Source organism: Cygnus olor, chromosome 9 (assembly GCF_009769625.2).
Source record: "Cygnus olor isolate bCygOlo1 chromosome 9, bCygOlo1.pri.v2, whole genome shotgun sequence".
NCBI lineage: Eukaryota > Metazoa > Chordata > Aves > Anseriformes > Anatidae > Cygnus > Cygnus olor.
Genome location: NC_049177.1, coordinates 12,962,492 through 12,981,218, shown reverse-complemented (window position 1 = coordinate 12,981,218; position 18,727 = coordinate 12,962,492). Strand labels below are relative to the sequence as shown.

The 18,727-nt window shown below is 37.2% G+C and overlaps 1 protein-coding gene and 1 long non-coding RNA gene across 4 annotated transcripts in view; one reads left to right on the top strand and one right to left on the bottom strand.

Annotated features, from left to right (window-relative positions):
* The window catches only part of LOC121074895 (glypican-5-like), a 427,275-nt gene extending 416,484 nt beyond the window's left edge, over positions 1-10,791 (top strand). For 2 of the 3 annotated variants that reach the window (XM_040567528.1, XM_040567527.1), the window contains one exon: positions 1,996-3,940. In XM_040567528.1, coding sequence (XP_040423462.1) covers positions 1,996-2,198 — 203 coding nt within the window. In that variant the 3' untranslated portion in view covers positions 2,199-3,940. Of the gene's footprint in view, positions 1-1,995 lie in introns of all 3 variants that reach the window. The other variant, XM_040567526.1, reaches the window with a different exon arrangement.
* On the bottom strand, positions 2,964-18,451 carry LOC121074899. Its single transcript, XR_005822604.1, has 3 exons — positions 18,022-18,451; positions 17,392-17,490; positions 2,964-15,051 (listed from the first exon to the last, which is right to left on the bottom strand). It is a non-coding gene; the product is annotated as an uncharacterized LOC121074899 (long non-coding RNA).
* Positions 18,452-18,727: the final 276 nt, after the last annotated feature.

Here is an 18,727-nt window from a genome sequence, read left to right as displayed (position 1 = left end):
ACCTCTCTGATAGTATTAAATCCTACCTTAGATTTTTGGTTAAGTCAATATTAAGAAAATAAATGAATTAATACATTTCAGTCTGCCCGATTTATAGAGGCCAATCAAGTTACAATGCTGGACATGGCCAAGTGAAAGAGGGGAATAGATTTACCTGAGTGAGGTCTTAATTTAATCAGCTGGCCCCAGAGAGCTGAAGTCAGCAGGCTGGGATGATATAAGAGGCAGCAGAGAAATAGCGCATTTACCGCAGTCGAAAAGGAGAATGACAGTGATGGAAAGGAGTCTCGGCAGTGTCAGAACACACCTATTTCCATGATTTATTCTTAATTTACTTTAATGACAATCTGAAGGTTGTCCATTTTTCTTTAAGTGTCCTCAGAATACTGATATTTTCCAAACATTTATAGCATGCTTTTTCTCCCCCTCCTGTTAGCTCCATCGCAAGTTGGAAATTAAGAGAAACTGTGTCTGCAGTTTGCCATAATGAATTTTGAGTGCAGCAGCAGACTGTCCTTTTCCCACTGTATTCCTTGCCAGCCAGTGTCCTTTCTTTGCAGTCAGCCTTGAATCAGGTCTAGGAATCACAGGTTCCTCTGGAATTAATGTTGATATTATGATAAAATGGAGGAATTCATTACATTTCTTTTACAGTTTATACTGGCAAGAACAACGTGTGCTTTCTCAGTACAATAGTTCATTTTTATTATCAAGTGGGTTTATTGATGGCTGGTCAGAAATACTGACATGCAGACAATGATCTCAGATTGCATCTACATTTCTGGAATACTTCTAGTCTTTCCAGTTTCTGTCAGGAACTTACTTCAGTGATTCAGAATTTTTATTTTAAGATTGGACTGTTGTTGAATTTGCACTACAAACCTATGCCATTTGCTTTCTGTGTGTATATGCATTGCATTCATTAGTATCACACAATATCCTGTAAGCTCGGACCTGAACAATTATTGTTAATTTTTAAATTATTCCAGGTAAGAATTTTTTGTTGGTTGGTTGGGGTTTTTTTTTGTTTGGTTGGTTTTTGGTTTGTTGGTTTGTTTTTTGTTTGTTTGTTTGTTTTTGCCAGGCACTGGGTTATGCTGTTACAGATCATTCCATCATCAGAGGAAACACGGATTTTCCCCACAATGCTAGTGGAGGGTTCAATAACAATATGATCGCAATAATACTTGCAAGTAGCCTGGGAATGTCAAGATAAATGGAGACCCTTATCAGTCATTTCTTCATCTTAAACATACGTGTTTCTGCAAGGAAACTCTGCTACTTTCTTAGGAATCTAGTCTTTTATATAAAAGATGCCCCAAATTGCCCCAAAATGCATCTGTAAAGAGAGAAAAAAACACCAGTATTGTTCCATACTTCAAAAGCAAAACAAACAAACAAAATCCTTGTACTTCCTAAGAAAAACTATGAAATAAAACTCAAAGCATTTTCTCTTTGTAGCCACTTTATTTGCCCGTGTCGATGAACAAGGCACATGACACACCTCTGTGGTTCTTTGTGTCCATGGCCTATCTTGCCAGGTTGTCCAGGGGTCATGTACTGCCTTAAGGTTAAGGCAATGCGAAAAGAAACTGGCGAGTTTACTGTTAGTTGACTGTTGGCAACTCAACAACTTGACAGGTATTTCACTGGGGCATGTTACAAAACCAGGCAACCCTAGCATGATGCTTTAAAGCATGAGCCAGTTCCCATACCAGGTGAAACCAAATGTATTATTAATGAGAGAAAGCCAGGTTCTAAAACCGGGTTTAGGCTGTGTCTACAAGTAGAGCAGGCCAGCCAGAGAAGACTTCCTGAGCAAAACACCGGGTGCTGAGCAAAACGCTGCGGCCACTGGGCAACATTAATATAAGTGCCCATCACTCTCCATACATGGTTCACGCTGGAGTACAACATGTTCTAGCCATAGACAGGATTTAAAGCCACTATTTGAAAGACATGTGATTAATCTTACATTTACTTTCATGTTTTCAGATATACTCAAGGACAAGAAAGCCCATCCAGAAAACAGAAATGAACCAAAACCAACTGTGAAAAAGATTGACACCACAACCACCACAAGCATTGTCAAGTCATCTTCTAAACACAGTGTAACTGGAAGCGGGAGCAATCCAGCCCTGAGTTGCTCACTTGTTATTTTAACAGCACTAGCAGTTCTGTGGCATTGTCTTCTGTAGCTGCATTGCAATGCAGCCACTGCACAACCATTTCTGTTCACTGTCATTTATACCTACAGCCTTACCCACAGAAAACAAAGTTAAATGGCTCTCTAGTTTATGCGATATGTTAGAATAAATATTAAACAATCTGCTGGGGTTGGCAGATAGGAAGTGTCATCACTTACAGTGTCTGAAGATAGCTTCTGACAAAGCCTACCCAGGATACAGAGGGAATGATGACAGAAGTCTGAGTAGCTTAAGTTATGGGGTAGAAATAATTGAGAACACAAAAATTGTGTATGTGTGTGTTACTGTTTTTCTCAGTTTTGTTCACTGGAATCGCACTGGCTGGTTTTGTTTAATTTTTTCTGATAAATTAAATGAATGGTGAGTATTCAAATTTAAGCCAATATATACGTTATTTCTCCAAGGAGCAGCTAATAAGCTATGTCTACAGTTGTAAACCATGTTAATGTGAAGTACTCTTACCAGCTTGATGAAATTCCTAAGTGGTCAAGAAGATCAAAGCATGTTTGAAACTTTTCACTCTTACTGTTTAGATTGTAGGAAGCAACATAAAAGCATATGGTGTGTCTAATATATCAGTATAGTTGCCTTAACCATGGAAAAAATTAGAAACACTTCGTTTACTGAGAGATAGATAGTGAGTTTCCCTGCCCTACAAAATGCCATTACCAAATGCTTAAGCATATGCTCTCAAGGCTTACTGGATCCATGTCCAGCAACAGGAAATACAAGCATAATAATGTTTTGTGAAGTTGAATGCGGTTTTGTACAGAGCAAAAAAAAATGATAATTCAGTTCAAACTTTGCATATATGATGTTAAAGAGAAAATGACTTAAATTTTCCATAAAGGTCCCAGAGATGTAAGTTACCAGGAACTCCCATTACACACAAACTAGATTTTGCGCATTGTGGATCTCTCAAATCATCTGTTTCATAAGCTCTGTATTATTTAATTACATTTAATGTTTAAAATTTTGTATCATGATAGTTGTAAATGTAAAGCAATCAAATCTAGAACATTCTCTATAATGTCTCATCATGATTGCTATCCTAGAAAATGCCAAAATATGCATTATATTAGAAGGCTATTTTTTTAAAAATTAATGATACATTGATACATTTTAACTTTTCAGATGAAAAGTACTATCATAACTTCTAATGGGTTAAGAGTTAATGTGTGTTTTACAACTATGTTTACAGTGCCATTGAATATATATATACAAACACAACTGTATGAATACAGTGATTAATGATAAATTTATGAAGCATTATAATTGTTATACTTACTACATTTCATAACTATTACAACAGTTTAATGGCCATTTTCATGTTGTAGACTATTATTATGTACAGTTTTATAAGATTTAATGTAAAACATTTACCTTTGTTTTTTGTAAAACACCACTTTTGATACTTGGAGCCACACAGCCATTGTCAATCAGAAGAAAGAACCCTGTATCTTACAGCTTCAGGCATTTTATTGGCAACTTTGATTATGAAAGACATGCTGATTCAAAAAAGGTGCCATGTGCCAGTATTACTGTGTGCCATTTTATAAAATGGCAATAATACAAGACAAGTATACAATAAGTGGACAAAGACTCACTATATTTGTATGTTTTCAGATAGCATTAGTGAACATGTCTAAATATATTTGCAGAGGTGGAGCTTCAGTTTTGTTTTTAATTTGGGCTATGAGTTCATATTTACAGACATAAAAGTGTAACCAGAACCATCCAGCTGTGAAAGAGTTGTCTCTAAAATGAAAAGAGCTAAGTTTTCTAAAATAATTCAATTTTCATGTTGGAACAAGGAGATAAAATGGAAGAAGATACTTATGCTAACATGAAATACTTTGAGTTCTGATTTTTCAAAATGGAAAGGATATTAGTATCACTACATAGTGTTTTCCAAATCATATCAATGTAAATCAGTTTTCCCAAAGGTACAAAAATGTCTGTCCTGTACTTTCCGGAGTTTTGAGCTGCACCAGTCTATTGAACCATAATTAAAAGTGCAACTTGTATTCATTTTCAGTGCCCTTTGGAAAAGCGCACTTTTACCTGAGGGGGTGTGCAAGTCATGTCATTTGTACTATGAAAGGACAGTATCATTCCTGCAGTCTTAAAGGATCAGTTGTGACGGCTGCTGTTAGACAGTTTGGTCTCTGTGCGGACACAGAAACGTACCTCTGGTGCTAACATATCACCAGCTCCTCAGGTAATACTGATCACTGTGGCTTCACTGAAGAAATTCAAAGGTTTTTCATGCTTGTGAACCTGACCCCTAATTTAGTATTCTCACAACTGAGATACTGTCATTGTTATTCGGGCACACACATCAGCATTTGCACACTTAAGTCTCCATCAGGATTCCTGTGGATAGAGGTGTGGTTTCAGGGTTGAGCTCTGAAGCTAACAGATTTCTGCTGGGCAGCTTGGCCTTTTCTCTTCTTCACACCTGCAGAGTGGGAACTTGAATACCTGGAACTTGCATGTCTTTTTGAGGTCTTTCCTCTAAAAGTTCTGTGGTTTTAGCTCAGACCAGTGATGCAGCTATCCTAGTATTTAGCTGTAGCAGGGCAAGTGCAGAAACCCTGAAAGTAAGTGTGTATGGAATAACTCACCCAGGGAACTTTTTGCTGTTGCTAAACCTTTAATATAGCTAATCAAAAAAATGTGAAAAATTGAGTGTTTGAATTTTGGGGTTGGTTAGTATTTTTATGATGTAGCATTCATCTCTGAAGCTAAACAAGACAACCCTTTTCAAGTTGCTGTGACAAAACTAGAACAAATTCAAACAGTGGGATGAGGTAGATTCATCAATTTATTTTGTTGGACTCAATACTTTAATAGGCGCAGAACAGAGGATTCAACAGCTATTAATGCATTTCACGCTGATGTACTTTTACACTGTAAGAAGAGTTCTGGCCAAGCTGGCATGAAATCTGTTCATAATGTGCATCAGAAATGGTGCAGCTGTAAAGAGCCATGCAGTATATTTTTACTGATAATTTGTTATTTTTCTCAGGATCAGTTACATACATATAAAAAAGAGTATTTTCCATCAAACAAAAAAAATGTGTACTAGCAAAGGCAAAATAAAGTTCCTGTGTCAGACAGGAAGCATTTCTTTTTGAATGATCAAGATGCCTATTTGGCAAAATCTTAGTTTGATATCAAAGACTGTAATTCTCAGTAATTTCAAAGGTCTAAATTCAAAATACTTTTGAACTTGTCTGTGTAATCTCAACGTAAAATAACACACCAGTCTAAGAGCATTGCTGTAGCTTTGCCTAACAGTTATGAATTTTATTTAGCCACTGCTTTTTGAATGTTTATTGTTTTGCTATGACTTTCTTTTAATATTTTGCTGTGCCAGCATTTCTGAATGCCAGCGTTGGAAAGTAACTGCTGTCATGCATTTGTAAGTAAAAACAATCTATAATTTTCTCTTGATAGCGATGTAGGCTTCTTAACAAATAAGACAAAGTTGCCATGGACATACAGTCAGTTCCTAGTGTCTCACTGTTCTTTGGGCAACATGTTACACCAGGTTCATGTGAGAGCTTCAGGTGGTTTGTGTATCACTGTTCTCCTTCCTGGCTATGGAAGTATCAGGGAGAAAAGTGAACACAGATGGACAAAAGCACCTGTGGCTGCGGTGTTGCCATTGCATGGCAACCTCCAGCTGTGTTTTCCAAGGCCCTGAGCTGAGTGTTCTCCCCTAATTTTCAACAGCTTTTACACCTCTCCATGTTTATGCATAGGGACTGGGCAGGCAAAGAGCAGCAGCAAAGAGCAGCAGGAGAATCTAGACTGCATCTTAAGGCAACTTCACAGACACCTGCTATGAATTGCACTTTCTTTGCAATTCGTGTACTCTACAAAAACTTGTTTTCGGCCTTGATTTTTTTTCCTGGCTCACCTGTTGCCAGTGTTATGTCCTGTCCTGAACCAGGTACTCTGTCATTGTGTAAAGAACTGTTGATTCTGATCTCTCACGCAGTAATGAACCTTTTGAGGTATAAATATCTGTCAGAGCTTGATAGAGCAACACAAATAATTATGTCCAGCTGCATTTACTTCATAGGCTCTGGGTATGGGTATCTGGCTATGAGATTCACATCTCTTTGATCTCTTAAATCAGATCTGTATTTAATATATCCCTATTTTATTTTGTTACCAGGACTGTAACACATATCATAATTTTTCAGTTTGACTCTCTTATGCTGTATGGGTCTTCTCAATACTGTCCTAATGATGCTGTGTGCAGTCTTCTTTTTAACGTTAGATGAGCCTTTTTGCACAGACTTACTGAACCGTTCTTATTCAATACTGCACATGATTAGGTTTAAGCAAGACCTGTTCGAGTGAAAAGAGCTGAAGCACATTAAAGTAAGATACTGAGTAGGAAAACAATCCAGGAAGTCCTTATGTTGCTGACTGGGACTCTTCATATTTAGCAGATTTTAAGGCTTAGCTAAAATTACGGTCAAAAATTCCTAACTAACGTGGGGATTCAAGGGGATTTCAGCTGATTTTTTAAGTGGGAAGTAATTGATGCACAATCTTCCTTCATCTCTCTGCATATGGGTCTGTATATATAGGGGACATTCACAGAATCACATAATGTTAGGGATTAGAAAGGACCGTGACAGATCATCTATTCCAATCCCCCTGCCGGAGCAGGAACACCTAGATCAGGTCACACAGGAACACATCCAGGTGGGTTTTGAATGTCTCCAGAGAAGAAGACTCCACAACCCCCCTGGGCAGCCTGTTCCAGTGCTCTGTCACCCTCACTGTAAAAAAAGTTTTGTCTCATATTTAAGCGGAACCTCCTATGTTCCAGCTTACACCCATTGCCCCTTGTCCTATCATTGGATGTCACCGAGAAGAGCCTGTCTCTGTCCTCCTGACACTCACTCTTCATATATTTATAAACATTTATAAGGTCACCCCTCAGTCTCCTCTTCTCCAAACTAAAGAGAGACAGCTCCCTCAGCCTTTCCTAAAATGTATCTTGCACATTGACCAGCATGATATCAGAAGTGCTCACATTACAACTAGCCAAAAGCATTTGAGACATTTATTTTCATTTACAGCATTTCACTACTCACAGTGTTGTTTTTAATGACATATGGCATGTGCATTAATGAAAACTGAAGGATGTGACAGTCAATGTCGTTACAGCTGCGGCATGCCTCAGTTAAAAAGAACGTGATAATGTCGTAACTCCTGTTGCCCCTGAAGTCTGGAATTGTTCTCTGGTTTGCATTGTCACTCTCTAAGGAACAACATTTTGAGTTGTATTAAATATTAAGCCACAAAAAATAAATATTGGCCAAAGGATTGTAATAGATGATAAACTCAGAAAAGTATCCTGCATTTGAAATAGAGAATAAGCCTAAATAAGAAACCCATTCTGGACCAAAACAATTTTTCAAGACCCTTTCTCCTCTCCAGATTCAGCCCCATTCCCTTGCACTACGTACAGCACAATATGAAGCCTGTATGCAAGAAACTGCTGCACTGAATTCAGGAAAATGAATTTAAACTATTGTTGTGTAGTAGTATTTTCAAATCTTGCTTAAAGCATGTCTCCTTTGGCTGGTTATGAGGAATGTATTTAAACAGTGTTTGCAGTTGCTTAAGTTCTTATATAGTAAATATTCACAGTTGCTACAGCTTTCAGAAAAGGCTGCTGGACACAGACTGTGCAACAATATTTTTGTGTCACTCCCATGCAATTGAGTTCAGGTCCGTCTTTATAATAGGCTGGTTTACACATTCTAATTATTATCAACACTACAATGATTTTCACTGCAAAAATATAACACGCTTTTTAGAGAAGGGCACACAAGAGAGAGGCTACTGATGCTTTCTTGAGGCATGTAAAGTACTTCATTAAATAGCCAGTAACAACCACTGAGGGTTTTTTTTTCATTTCTGTGCAAAATGCATTAATATTACCTTGCAAAATTATGCTGTTTGCACTTAATCATTTCAATTAATCTTTAGTAAATTACCCACTACTTTGTAATTATAATATTTGCAGCTAATTTAGTGCCATTCTAAAAAATCATTTGTTGCATAATATAAGCAATTAACATTTAGTCATTTTTTCTTTTGCAGGGAGATATATAAATTATCCTCAGTGGCCTTTCTGTACACCTAATTAGCACCTGTCTGAATTATTCTACAGGCTATGGACATTTCATTTGAAAAATAAATGCATTGCTAGTTTCATGAACTCTTTATAAATACACAGTTGTAAAATTTACTTTCCAGGTGAATACAAAAATATGTTTTCATATGTCTTCCGTGTTTACGAGGTAGGCTAGGCTCTTAGGCTATTACATCTAGAATAGGTGCTGGCATTTTTAATGCATTTAAAATGGAAATAGTCAGATACCTTTCTTGCATAATTTAGTAAACTATCCCAGATTTGTAGCGTATTCTGTAATGAAAAGGAAAGCAAGGGGACATCAAGAATATAGATCCTAATGTAACTCTCCCACTTCTGTATATGCATATACAACTAGGAAGTTTAATTAATTAGGGACTATCCAAAGCATTTCTGTGCTGTAGTGTCAAGGATAAAGTTGTGGAAATTAAAGCAGATTGCTTCAATGTTGTAAGCAAGCTTTGAGGTAAACACTAATTTTCTATTTAAATGCAGAGTATATTGACTAAGATCATTTGATCTTTCTAAAAACGAGATCTGAAGCGTTCTAACAAGAATGCCAATATGAAATATTTACAACCGCCACACATATGAAATTAGGAAATCGAAAAGATTTTGAGATTTCTCTGTGTGTATAAAATGTTGCAACAGACTCAGCTCCTATAAATGAGCACAGCTCCTTTGATTTCAGTTTAGCTATGTAAATTTACCCCAGCCTAGTATCTAGCTCAAGAATGTGAATTCCTTCCCATCTTTTTGCAGGTGCAGAAAATCAAGAGTAACTGCAGAGATTACAAAATTTGCATTACAGTTTTACATTCCTTGGGCCATTGATCAGATAAGTATCATCATGCCTCAAAAGGAAATCCATAACACATGGGATGCCGTGAGTCTTCTGGCATTTTCCATTTCCAGGGGCATGGCAGGGGCCTTTTCAAGAGAAACAGCTGGTACGATCTGGAGGCTAAGAGGAGCTGTTCATACTGTGAGTATCTTTTAGGCGAGAAAGTCTTTCTCAGAGGTTTGTTGATATAGATCAGGCCTTGAGGCAGATCAAGTTTGATTTTTCTGCTTCATGTTAAAATGTAAGATCCAGGTCTTAAACTGGCCTCAGGAACTCATTGAGACTTGGTGGAGAGAACAGATCACAGCTTTGATATTTTCACAGAAACTTAAGCAGCGGAGAAGGAAAGCAACCATATTCGGCTTCTGATGAAGCTTGTATATTTTTGCATTAATTTTCAGATAAAAATGACCTGGCGTTTTCCAGGCTAGCGGTGACAAATTCGTGAGTTCCTGTAACCTTATGTTATTCTACAGAGAAGAAGGGAAATTTCCTCCTGAGTACGAACAAAAAGAAGGTAGTTTTCTTGTTTGTTTTAAAATTGTATTTTACTCTGTGCAAAACATCCATACTTGGAAGAAAAACAAAATGGGATGTTGGGTTTCACAGAGACACAAATTCGCCTGATTGGAGTTGTTCTTGGTACATGTAGTGCTAACAGTCTGTCCAATTCTCGTGAAAGAGGATATCCTCCCCCTTTGGCTCTTTTGTTTGTTTGTTTCAGGAAAACTACAGTATATGGCTTAAAATCATGTATAGTCAAAAAACTGTTGACAAGTCCACAAAGCAGTGAAGAAAACAGTTAGATGTTTGCTGGTGGCGTCATTAAAAATGAGAAAAGGAATTTAACTGGAATATTTGAGCTTTCACATTAGGGATGAACAATACAGTTGAAACCTATTTCTAAATTACATAGTTGAATGAGAGAGCAGGGTAACATAGCAGCAATAATATATGAGATGTTTATCGTATACCATTTTATCATATGGGGCAGTATTGGAATAAAAATGGAAGTCAATACACTATACCTTGCATCATACCACCATTTACTGTATTTACTGTACTCCAATATCAGAACTAATATAGTATGAATGTTTACAATACACTGGGGTAGATATTACAGCAAAATACGTGCTTTGCCATTTAGATTTTTAAAGAATTAGTTTGTGGCCTCCTAGTCTTTTTTTAGTTCATTTTATTTTACAGGAATTAATAGGCTGCTTACATTTGTATTTTACATTAGTTGCATCCTGGGTATTTTAAGTTCCAAAATATATTGGTTTTGCCCTAAGCTGTATTCAAGCTATAATAATTATTTCTGTTTCCCAAGTACATTTTATTTGCAGTATATATCTTTATATTTTATTGAATAAATTTGTCGGTTTTCTTTAGTTTGTTTTCAGCATTGAACATGATAAAGGCAATTTAAAAAAGAAGTCTGATATTTCTTCTTTTAAGACATTGAAGAACAAGGTTACTTTGAAAAGTTAAAGGAAACCGTGTTTTGTAAAGGACAGTGAGCTATGAATGGGAATAAAAATAAATAATCCACAGCTGGAAATTGCTGTCTTCTAATATAATTTTTGTATTTTTTTCTGAGTGTTTTTCAACATCTTCGTAAGTTAGAAAGATGGAAAAATCTTAAGTAAGATTTTAATCAGCTCAGGTCACATTCTGAATAAAGGATATAGACCTTGATTACTGCTAGAGAAGTCAATACTTTGGCCATACTCTGGCAAAGAATGATTTATTTCTTCAGCATGCAACTACTCTCTTGCTCTTCTTGTAATAAATACAGTGAGATGTAAAGGTGCCTACATGCTCTTCTGGGAGCTCTTAATATTATTGAAGAGACACAATACTTGCAGCAGTCTCCTGGGTAAATGCCAGCATACCTCCACACAACAGGTAGGACTCATTTCATCAAAACTTCCATTCCTACATAAACAATCAGATCTGAGCAAGACTGAGGTCTTTTGCAATAACTGTGTGCCATATTAAAAGCCTTGCCCTTGGTTTTGATTCGGATTGCATTACTTTTCTGTCTTCATATAGGCCACTATACTGGAAAAAGGAAACTCCCTGCTGTTTGGTTGTTTTCATCACTTGTCAGTTATGAACATTGCAGTTTCTCTTCTTTTGAAGGAGAAAAATTTAATCTTGTATTATTATCATCAGATGCTGATTATAGTGCTTGCGCCTCTACCATTTCATTAAGTGACAGAGCAGAGACCTTAGCTCTTGCAACCATTTGTTAGAGCTACTTCTCATGAGCTTCTTTTCATTGTTCTGTTAGAAAGGCTCTTTTTTTCCTGCTTATCTCTTTTATCTCCTGTTTTGGTAATATTTAGGAGGTTCTGCTAGTATTCCCAAAATGGGCTGGGTAAAGACCATAGAACCACAACAGTATTATGAAATAAATATTAAAAATAAAAGTCTTTAAACGACTGTATTCCTGCTATCTACCTACCTGCTTCTTTGTTTGTTTTTTTCTTACTCATTTTGTTTTCTGGTTTCATGATGATTTGAGTGGTGTTTCTAAAGCACCCATGATTCCAGTTTTCCTTGATTCTTTCAAAACGCTTCCTGTTTGAGGTTTGGGAATTACATACAGCTCTTCTCACCATCTATGTAGAGTGCTTTTTGCTAATATACTCATTTTTGATCCATCTCCAAAGATAATAGCTAGCAGCTCTTCTTTGCCAATGCTAGAGGAATGCTTATTCTCTGAAGTGCTGCCTCATAAAACCTTTTAAAGTTTAAGGATTTTGCATTCATCCTCTAATTAAGCAGGTGTCTAAATCGGTGAAACTGCTTCATTCTGAAATCCAACCTGTCTCCACTTCAAAGGATGTTGTTTCTTTTTCCAGAGATGTTAAGAAAAAGTGCTTCCTTGATGGTTCAAATTTGTAAGGTTATTAAAAGGCTTTGCTTCTCACCTGATTCAGTACTTAATTTCCAAAGATACACAGAATATATCAGATCTGATGAGATGCCTCACCAACGTTCCCTAACAGTGGTATTAGAGTTCATCTTTGACTGAAAGTCTTGCTTTTCCCATCAGGAAACCAAATCTTTCCTAACGTTGTTGTTGTTGGTTGGTTTTGATTTTAATGAGTTTGGCTCTGAAATATGTCTAGAATGTGTCATACCGAAACCCTGGGAAAAAGGAGAACGTTTCACCTTGCTTGTCCTGCAGGGGTTCCAATATGGTGTAGCTCCAAATACAACCATTGACTCACTAGGCTGATGGTTAGCTTTATGATACTGACAGAAGCAGTATGACTGTAGTGGAGGAAGTCTTTCTACACTTCAGTTTTCCATTTGAGAAAGTCAGCTTTTTTTTTTTTTTGAAAGTATGCTTGTGAAATCATTAAGTCAGGAACCCAACATGAACCACAAACCATCTCAAAAGAGCACACCGAAAGCACTCCTGCTTGTGTAAGGAAGAGCTGAGTTTTATTTTCATGTATTGTATGCCAAGGAGATTGTGTACCCAGAATTAACTTTACAAGAAAGAAGGAATTCTAAAAGCAACAGAAGCCCATGTCCTGCACCTACAGGTTTAGGTCTGACAGGACAGATTACTACTTTTCCCATCATCCATGTTTTCAAGAAAACAACATACAGATGAAAGCAGTTTGCCAGAGCAAGGAGGAGATTACACAAGATGTGTACTGTGTAACAGTACTGTATACTGCTACTACTGTGAGCCCTGCTCACTCACAGTGGCTACTCAGCATTTAAGGCCTTCTGGCTCCCCAGTTGTTTGTCCAAGATAACACCTAGAACTTGAAAACGTCCACAGAGAAGACAAAACCTATCTGTTACAGAGTTGACTCCCACGGTTCAGCAGGCATTATTCTCTCTGATCCCTGGGGAAAAAAACAGCACCTTCTCATGGGGCCCACGTTTTCTCTCAGGGTTTGCACTAGAACATGCTGGTAGTTTAGGCTAATGTTTATCCAAGTAGGATTTAAAAAGGATGAATTAGGCTTGAAACAACCCTCCAGTTTCAGAGCCATCCTAAAAAAAAAAAAAAAAAAAGAAAAAGCCTTCTTTTTTTCATACAACCCATTAGTTGTTGACTCCAGCAAATGCTGGGGCAGCAGGAACCTGCTCCCTTTATTGCACTGCACAAACTGTTTAGGTGTCTGTCCTCTTTTCTCAGCCAGAAATGATCAGACCTTTCTAGCTGCAAAATCAATACTTCATTACAGAGTAACTCAGTCTGCAGCTCTAGAAAGTACCCTAGTTGTACTGTGTATAAAATGCGGATTTCCTCAAGATTTTTCAGGAATAAGAAACTGCTAAGAGTGGCAGTGATTTTGCTTTTCCCTGGAATGTATGCGTGTTACCTGCATACCTGGTATGCACTGCACTGTTTTGCTGCTGCATTCAGCTTGTGGTCACCACTCACCACTTTCCCTTCTGAGTTCCACCTTAAACTGGATGTAAAGTTCTTGAGACACATTTGGTGCATCAATTTCCTCAGGGCATTTCTTTAATTTAAGGAAAGGTACAGAGACTCCAATTAACCTCAGAAGAAGAGATCCATAGTTCATTGTCTGTCTGGGAAAATGAACCACAGGGAACTGTACTCTTACATTGCAAGTGCATTTCAGAACACAATCAGAATTCATGTTTTTGGCTCCTACTCTGGCATGTAATCTATTAGAACAGTGTGAACAAACAAGTTCATTAACCTCCCAGAGCCTTAATTTTTTTCTCCTTGCAAAGAATAAATTATATTTACTGTGGGTGAAATCTGAAAAAAATCAACACAAATTAAGAAAAATCAGTATGTGTTAACTTACTACACAGTGGTAACTACCCTGACCTTTTCTTATAAGCAGAACAGGAATTTGCAGAAGTAAATGCACTCGTGAATACTGAGTTTCTAATGTTGCCTACAAGATTATGTCCATACCCACAGATACGCAAGTAACTAGGAGTGGAAGCTTATTTTGTCTGAAAAAAAAGTCAAAAGCGTAAGATTGATACTACCAGAGAGCAAAATGAGCTAGTAAGAATATGATTGCTCCTGTTTCATGCAGCCTGCTATCATCCAGTCTCCCTTCATTGGGAAACAAACAAACAAACAAACAAACTAGGCATTGGCTTCATTCAGACAAATACATAACAGCATATCCAACAACAGGAAGATTCAAACATGTACTGACTGAAACATCTAGATATCAAAGTGCTATCTGTCTTTTCCCAGTAAGTAAAAACGGAGATCCCCAAAACTATTTTACTAATACTAGAGTTAAAGGTGGCCCCACAATGATGCAGAGCACAGCTATATGGTTGTTTAATCTTTGTCTTTCTTCCATGCTGGCAGCCAGGAGTCATCTTGAGCCTTCCTATCCCTCAGTGCTCAGCTGTTCTCCAGAAATGAGGCTTGTCTTACAAACAGTCAGATCAGCGTCACCTCAGTTTTGTACTATTACCTATTTCTTTGCATCTACAGATACCTAGATGTGCAGAAAAGCCTGTATGTATCAGCAATTTTTTTCAGTTCTGTAAAGGTTTTATCAGAAAGGTTGGCTCATCTAACAGACTCGGAAGGGATGGTTTCACAAAGTGAATTTCAAAGAGAAGAACATAATTCCTTACCACTTACAAAATAAGGATCTCTGTCCCAGTGAAAGAGCTTAAGACATACCTCAGTCTCTCATTGCCTAGGCAGCTCCTTGGCATACATTTCTGGGCACATCTCTTGCTTTGTGTACAGGGCTGTAGGTTCTCATAGAGTCTAAGACAAGAGATGGAAGTGCTTACTGCTGCCAATGTCATGTTTCATTCTCCTGAAAAAAAAGACCAAGAAATAATTTGTGGCTGTGATTTAAAGAGCTAAAAGAACAAACCACTGTGGAGCATTTAATACTGGCCAGCTACAATGAACACTCACCTGTGGGTACCTAGGCTTCTAGTCCCCAGCGTATCTAGGACATGCTCCAGAGAAAAACTAAAGAATATTTCTGCTAGCATTTCTAGGGGAGCCAGACTGAGACATAAAGCTGCATAAAAGTTAACAGTGGCTGAATTATCGACTCCTAGATATAAGAAGGGTTAATTCATTGCTTATTGAGAACAAAGCAAGGTAGTGATTTAATAAATGACTCAAAGGTGCTTCACTTTTATGATTGTATAAGACAGCACTTTGTGTTGTCTCATGAGCAAAGGTCAGTGAACTGTCAGTCCTCGTTACTTCGGCAGATGTTCTTTTGAGAACTCTGAAACTAACTTCATGGTACATGGAAATGAGTACATGTCTTTAATGGTTATCTTCAAAAATCAATAAGCATAAAGCTTAAAAAGAAGGGAAGTCAGTAAATGGAAAGAATTGCGATTAAAGAGATGAGCAGAAATGAAGAAAAAATGCATTACTCAAAGTTACCAGTTTGTCCCATGAGAGAAGAGTTAAGCTGTACGATTCCTAATTGGACTAGTGGACCACCTCTGTCTAAAACAACCTACCCCACGAAAGAAAATAGCAAAGACTAAGGATGTGAGAAAATTACAAAAAACATAAAGGAGAATAATGGAATCACTCATGCATTGGATACATTTCTTCTACCTCCAGGATTTAACTCTGTGCTTTGAATTTGCTTTGACAATGGATCTGGGATTCCCCCAAATATATATACATCCTTGTACCACACTGCACAGTGCATATTCCCTTCAGAGTTCCAGGCTTTTCCCTGAACCATTGCAAGAACCCATCCCCCTCTTATTTTGCTTTGTAAACACTTATGTTTCCATTTATCATCTTAAACTGCCCAGCTGTTTTAAATCATGCTCCTAGATTCAAGCTATCTTCCAGAAGTGATTTTTTTTTAATTCTTGTATTCAGAGAAAGAATAACAGCAGATGCTCATTAACCTTTTGCATGGTATTTATTAATCATTACATCTTTAAAATAGCCCATCAGTAAAATAATAGCTGTAGATCTTTTTTCAGTTCTCCACCAAGAGAGGTTTGCCTCTTCTGTCTCTTATCAATATTTAACACCTGTCTTTGAACTCTGGTGTCTTCTCTACCTCTTCCTTTCTAATGGCAGGTCTAGAAATGAACAAAGCCATCTGGAGGGAAAGCACTATGACTTTGATAGTATTCCAGGCTCATATGCAGGGTCCTAGACTGTATGCACAGCAAGTGTAAAGAAAGCAAAATGTTCCTTCCAGTGAGCAACAGAATAAAAGATTTTTTTCCCTTCAGTTCAGGCTTTCATTTAAATTTACCAGCACCAAATTCCACATATTTTTTATCCCTGGGCATAGCCTCTCTAAATATCTTCGAGGGGAGCAGGCAAAAAAAAAAAAAAGCAAGATGGGCAGATCATAATAATAAGAATGTAATCGAACCGCTTAAAGTCATCTTTCTTTGTTTGTTTGTCCTAGATATTGAAAAAAGTTTGGTTTAGACTGAGTGAACTAAACATCAAGTTGTAAAAGATCATTTATAGAGCAAAATGGAGGTTATACTCTGACACTGGAGAAGAATCACAGTTAGAGTGCAAAAGAAAGCATTCCCAGATTCTACTCCTGCTATTTCCACCCTATATTATATTATTACATATGAAGGGAAATTCACATCCTGTCAGGATATTCACGATACTCAGAAAAATATGAACTGAATTCTTTGCCTATGTTATTGAAGGGTAAATATTTTCTCTTAAGACTACTGACTACTGGTTTGGACCTTTGCTGAGCTTCACACCTTTTCTTTCTTACCTTCATAACACCAGAAATTGTACAGAGGAACAAACTTATTATTCCACTCAGAAGTTGAGAGTACACTTACAACCTCATCAGCTGAGGTGGAGGCTTAAGTTCTCCTTTAACTCATATTTTCTTTTGTAAAGAACACTTGAAAATGACTGTGCTTTCACCAAAGAGAGACTATCCATGGGAGACTGAAAACTGGTGCATTTTGGAGTTTATGGTCTTTGTGGATGATGACTAATTGATCAAGGGGAAAAAATAATAATAATAATAAAATAAAAATAAACAGATTAGACAGTCCTCCAGTTAATAAGTTTTTTTTTTCCTGTCTGGGACCTAATGAGAGGGATCCCCAAGAGTCATCCACTAAGGAAGAAATGAGCAGTATATATAGTATAATGATGTGAATTCAATACCCACCCAATTTATTTTAAAATGCATCTGTGAACATCCTTTGAAGATATCCTCTGGAAGAAATTCCTTTGTAATCTGTCATGTTCCACTGGGGTTGGCAAACATCTGTGTGTGCAGCAGGGGAAAAGATGGAGAGGATTTATTTTATCAGGTTTTCTTTAGTGAGGTTTAACCTTCCTTAGTCTTTCAGTTTCTCTTCCCCTCCTAATAGCTTCCTTCAGGTATTTCCCTTTTTAAGCAGCCCTACTATGTGGAAGCATCCACATTTGACTTAGGTATTTAATTAAAGCAATTTGTACTGAGTTATTCTAATGCCAGATAGCTGGACCAAGCTCACTTCCATATTAAGGCAGATGCACGTATACAAACCCCTTTAATCTTGCTTCTCATCTTTCTCCAGATGCACTAATGAACAGTCATTGGCAACATGAAAAATAAATATTAGTTTATCTGTTGCTTCTTCAGCAATAAACCCTCTCATTTGCTACCAAAAGGCAGAGATAACCCCTCTAAAGAGGTAAAAACAAGAACAGAAAAAAAAAAGACACACAAAACAAACAAAAAAACAATGCTGTTGAGTTGATTTATTCCCAGATAGAAATATTTTAAAAAATAATTTATTTTGAAGTAACTTACTGAACAGTTGCATCGTGTGGTGTTTTTTCTCTTCTGAGAGACGATAGGAGATGATGAACACAGAACCAGAAGGTAACTAAGACAGCAATGGCAAAAGGACTGGACAAAGTGAGGTACAAATACTGGGGAAAAAAAGGTTAGCTGAGGAAACAGGAACAGAAAATGATAATGGAAAAATACCTTGTAAACTGATTTCCAGGGCTAAGTTTGCTGAGTTTTTCACACAAAATTTCACAAAAACGTCTAAAGAGATGGGAATAGTTAAAAGGAATTTAAATAGAGCAGTTGTGCAGACCCCATTAATGCTGTACATGCCTATAAAAAAATACATTTAGGGAGTTGGGCCTAACTTGGAATGGATTTCTGTAGTCCTCTCATTTGAGTGACTGCCACCTGGAGAAAAAAAAAAAAAATTTGTGTGTGTTTTTTTTTGTTTGTTTGTTTTTTAACTTGACAGTTCTGGGCTCAAAAGTAGGTTTGAAAATACCTGCTATCTTTGTCCCAAGTGCCAAAAAAGTTGCCATTCCCTAACACACAGGTGCACATGTGGAATTGACAGGGAAATTTCCATGCAAAGCTGGGCCTCTCTTGGCAGCTGTTGGAGCTGCCTTCAAAGGGGCAGCGCTTCCCTTAAAAGCATACACATGAGCCAGCAGAAAAGCAAACACAAAATTAAGACAGATCACAGTCAGCAAAAGAGAAAAAA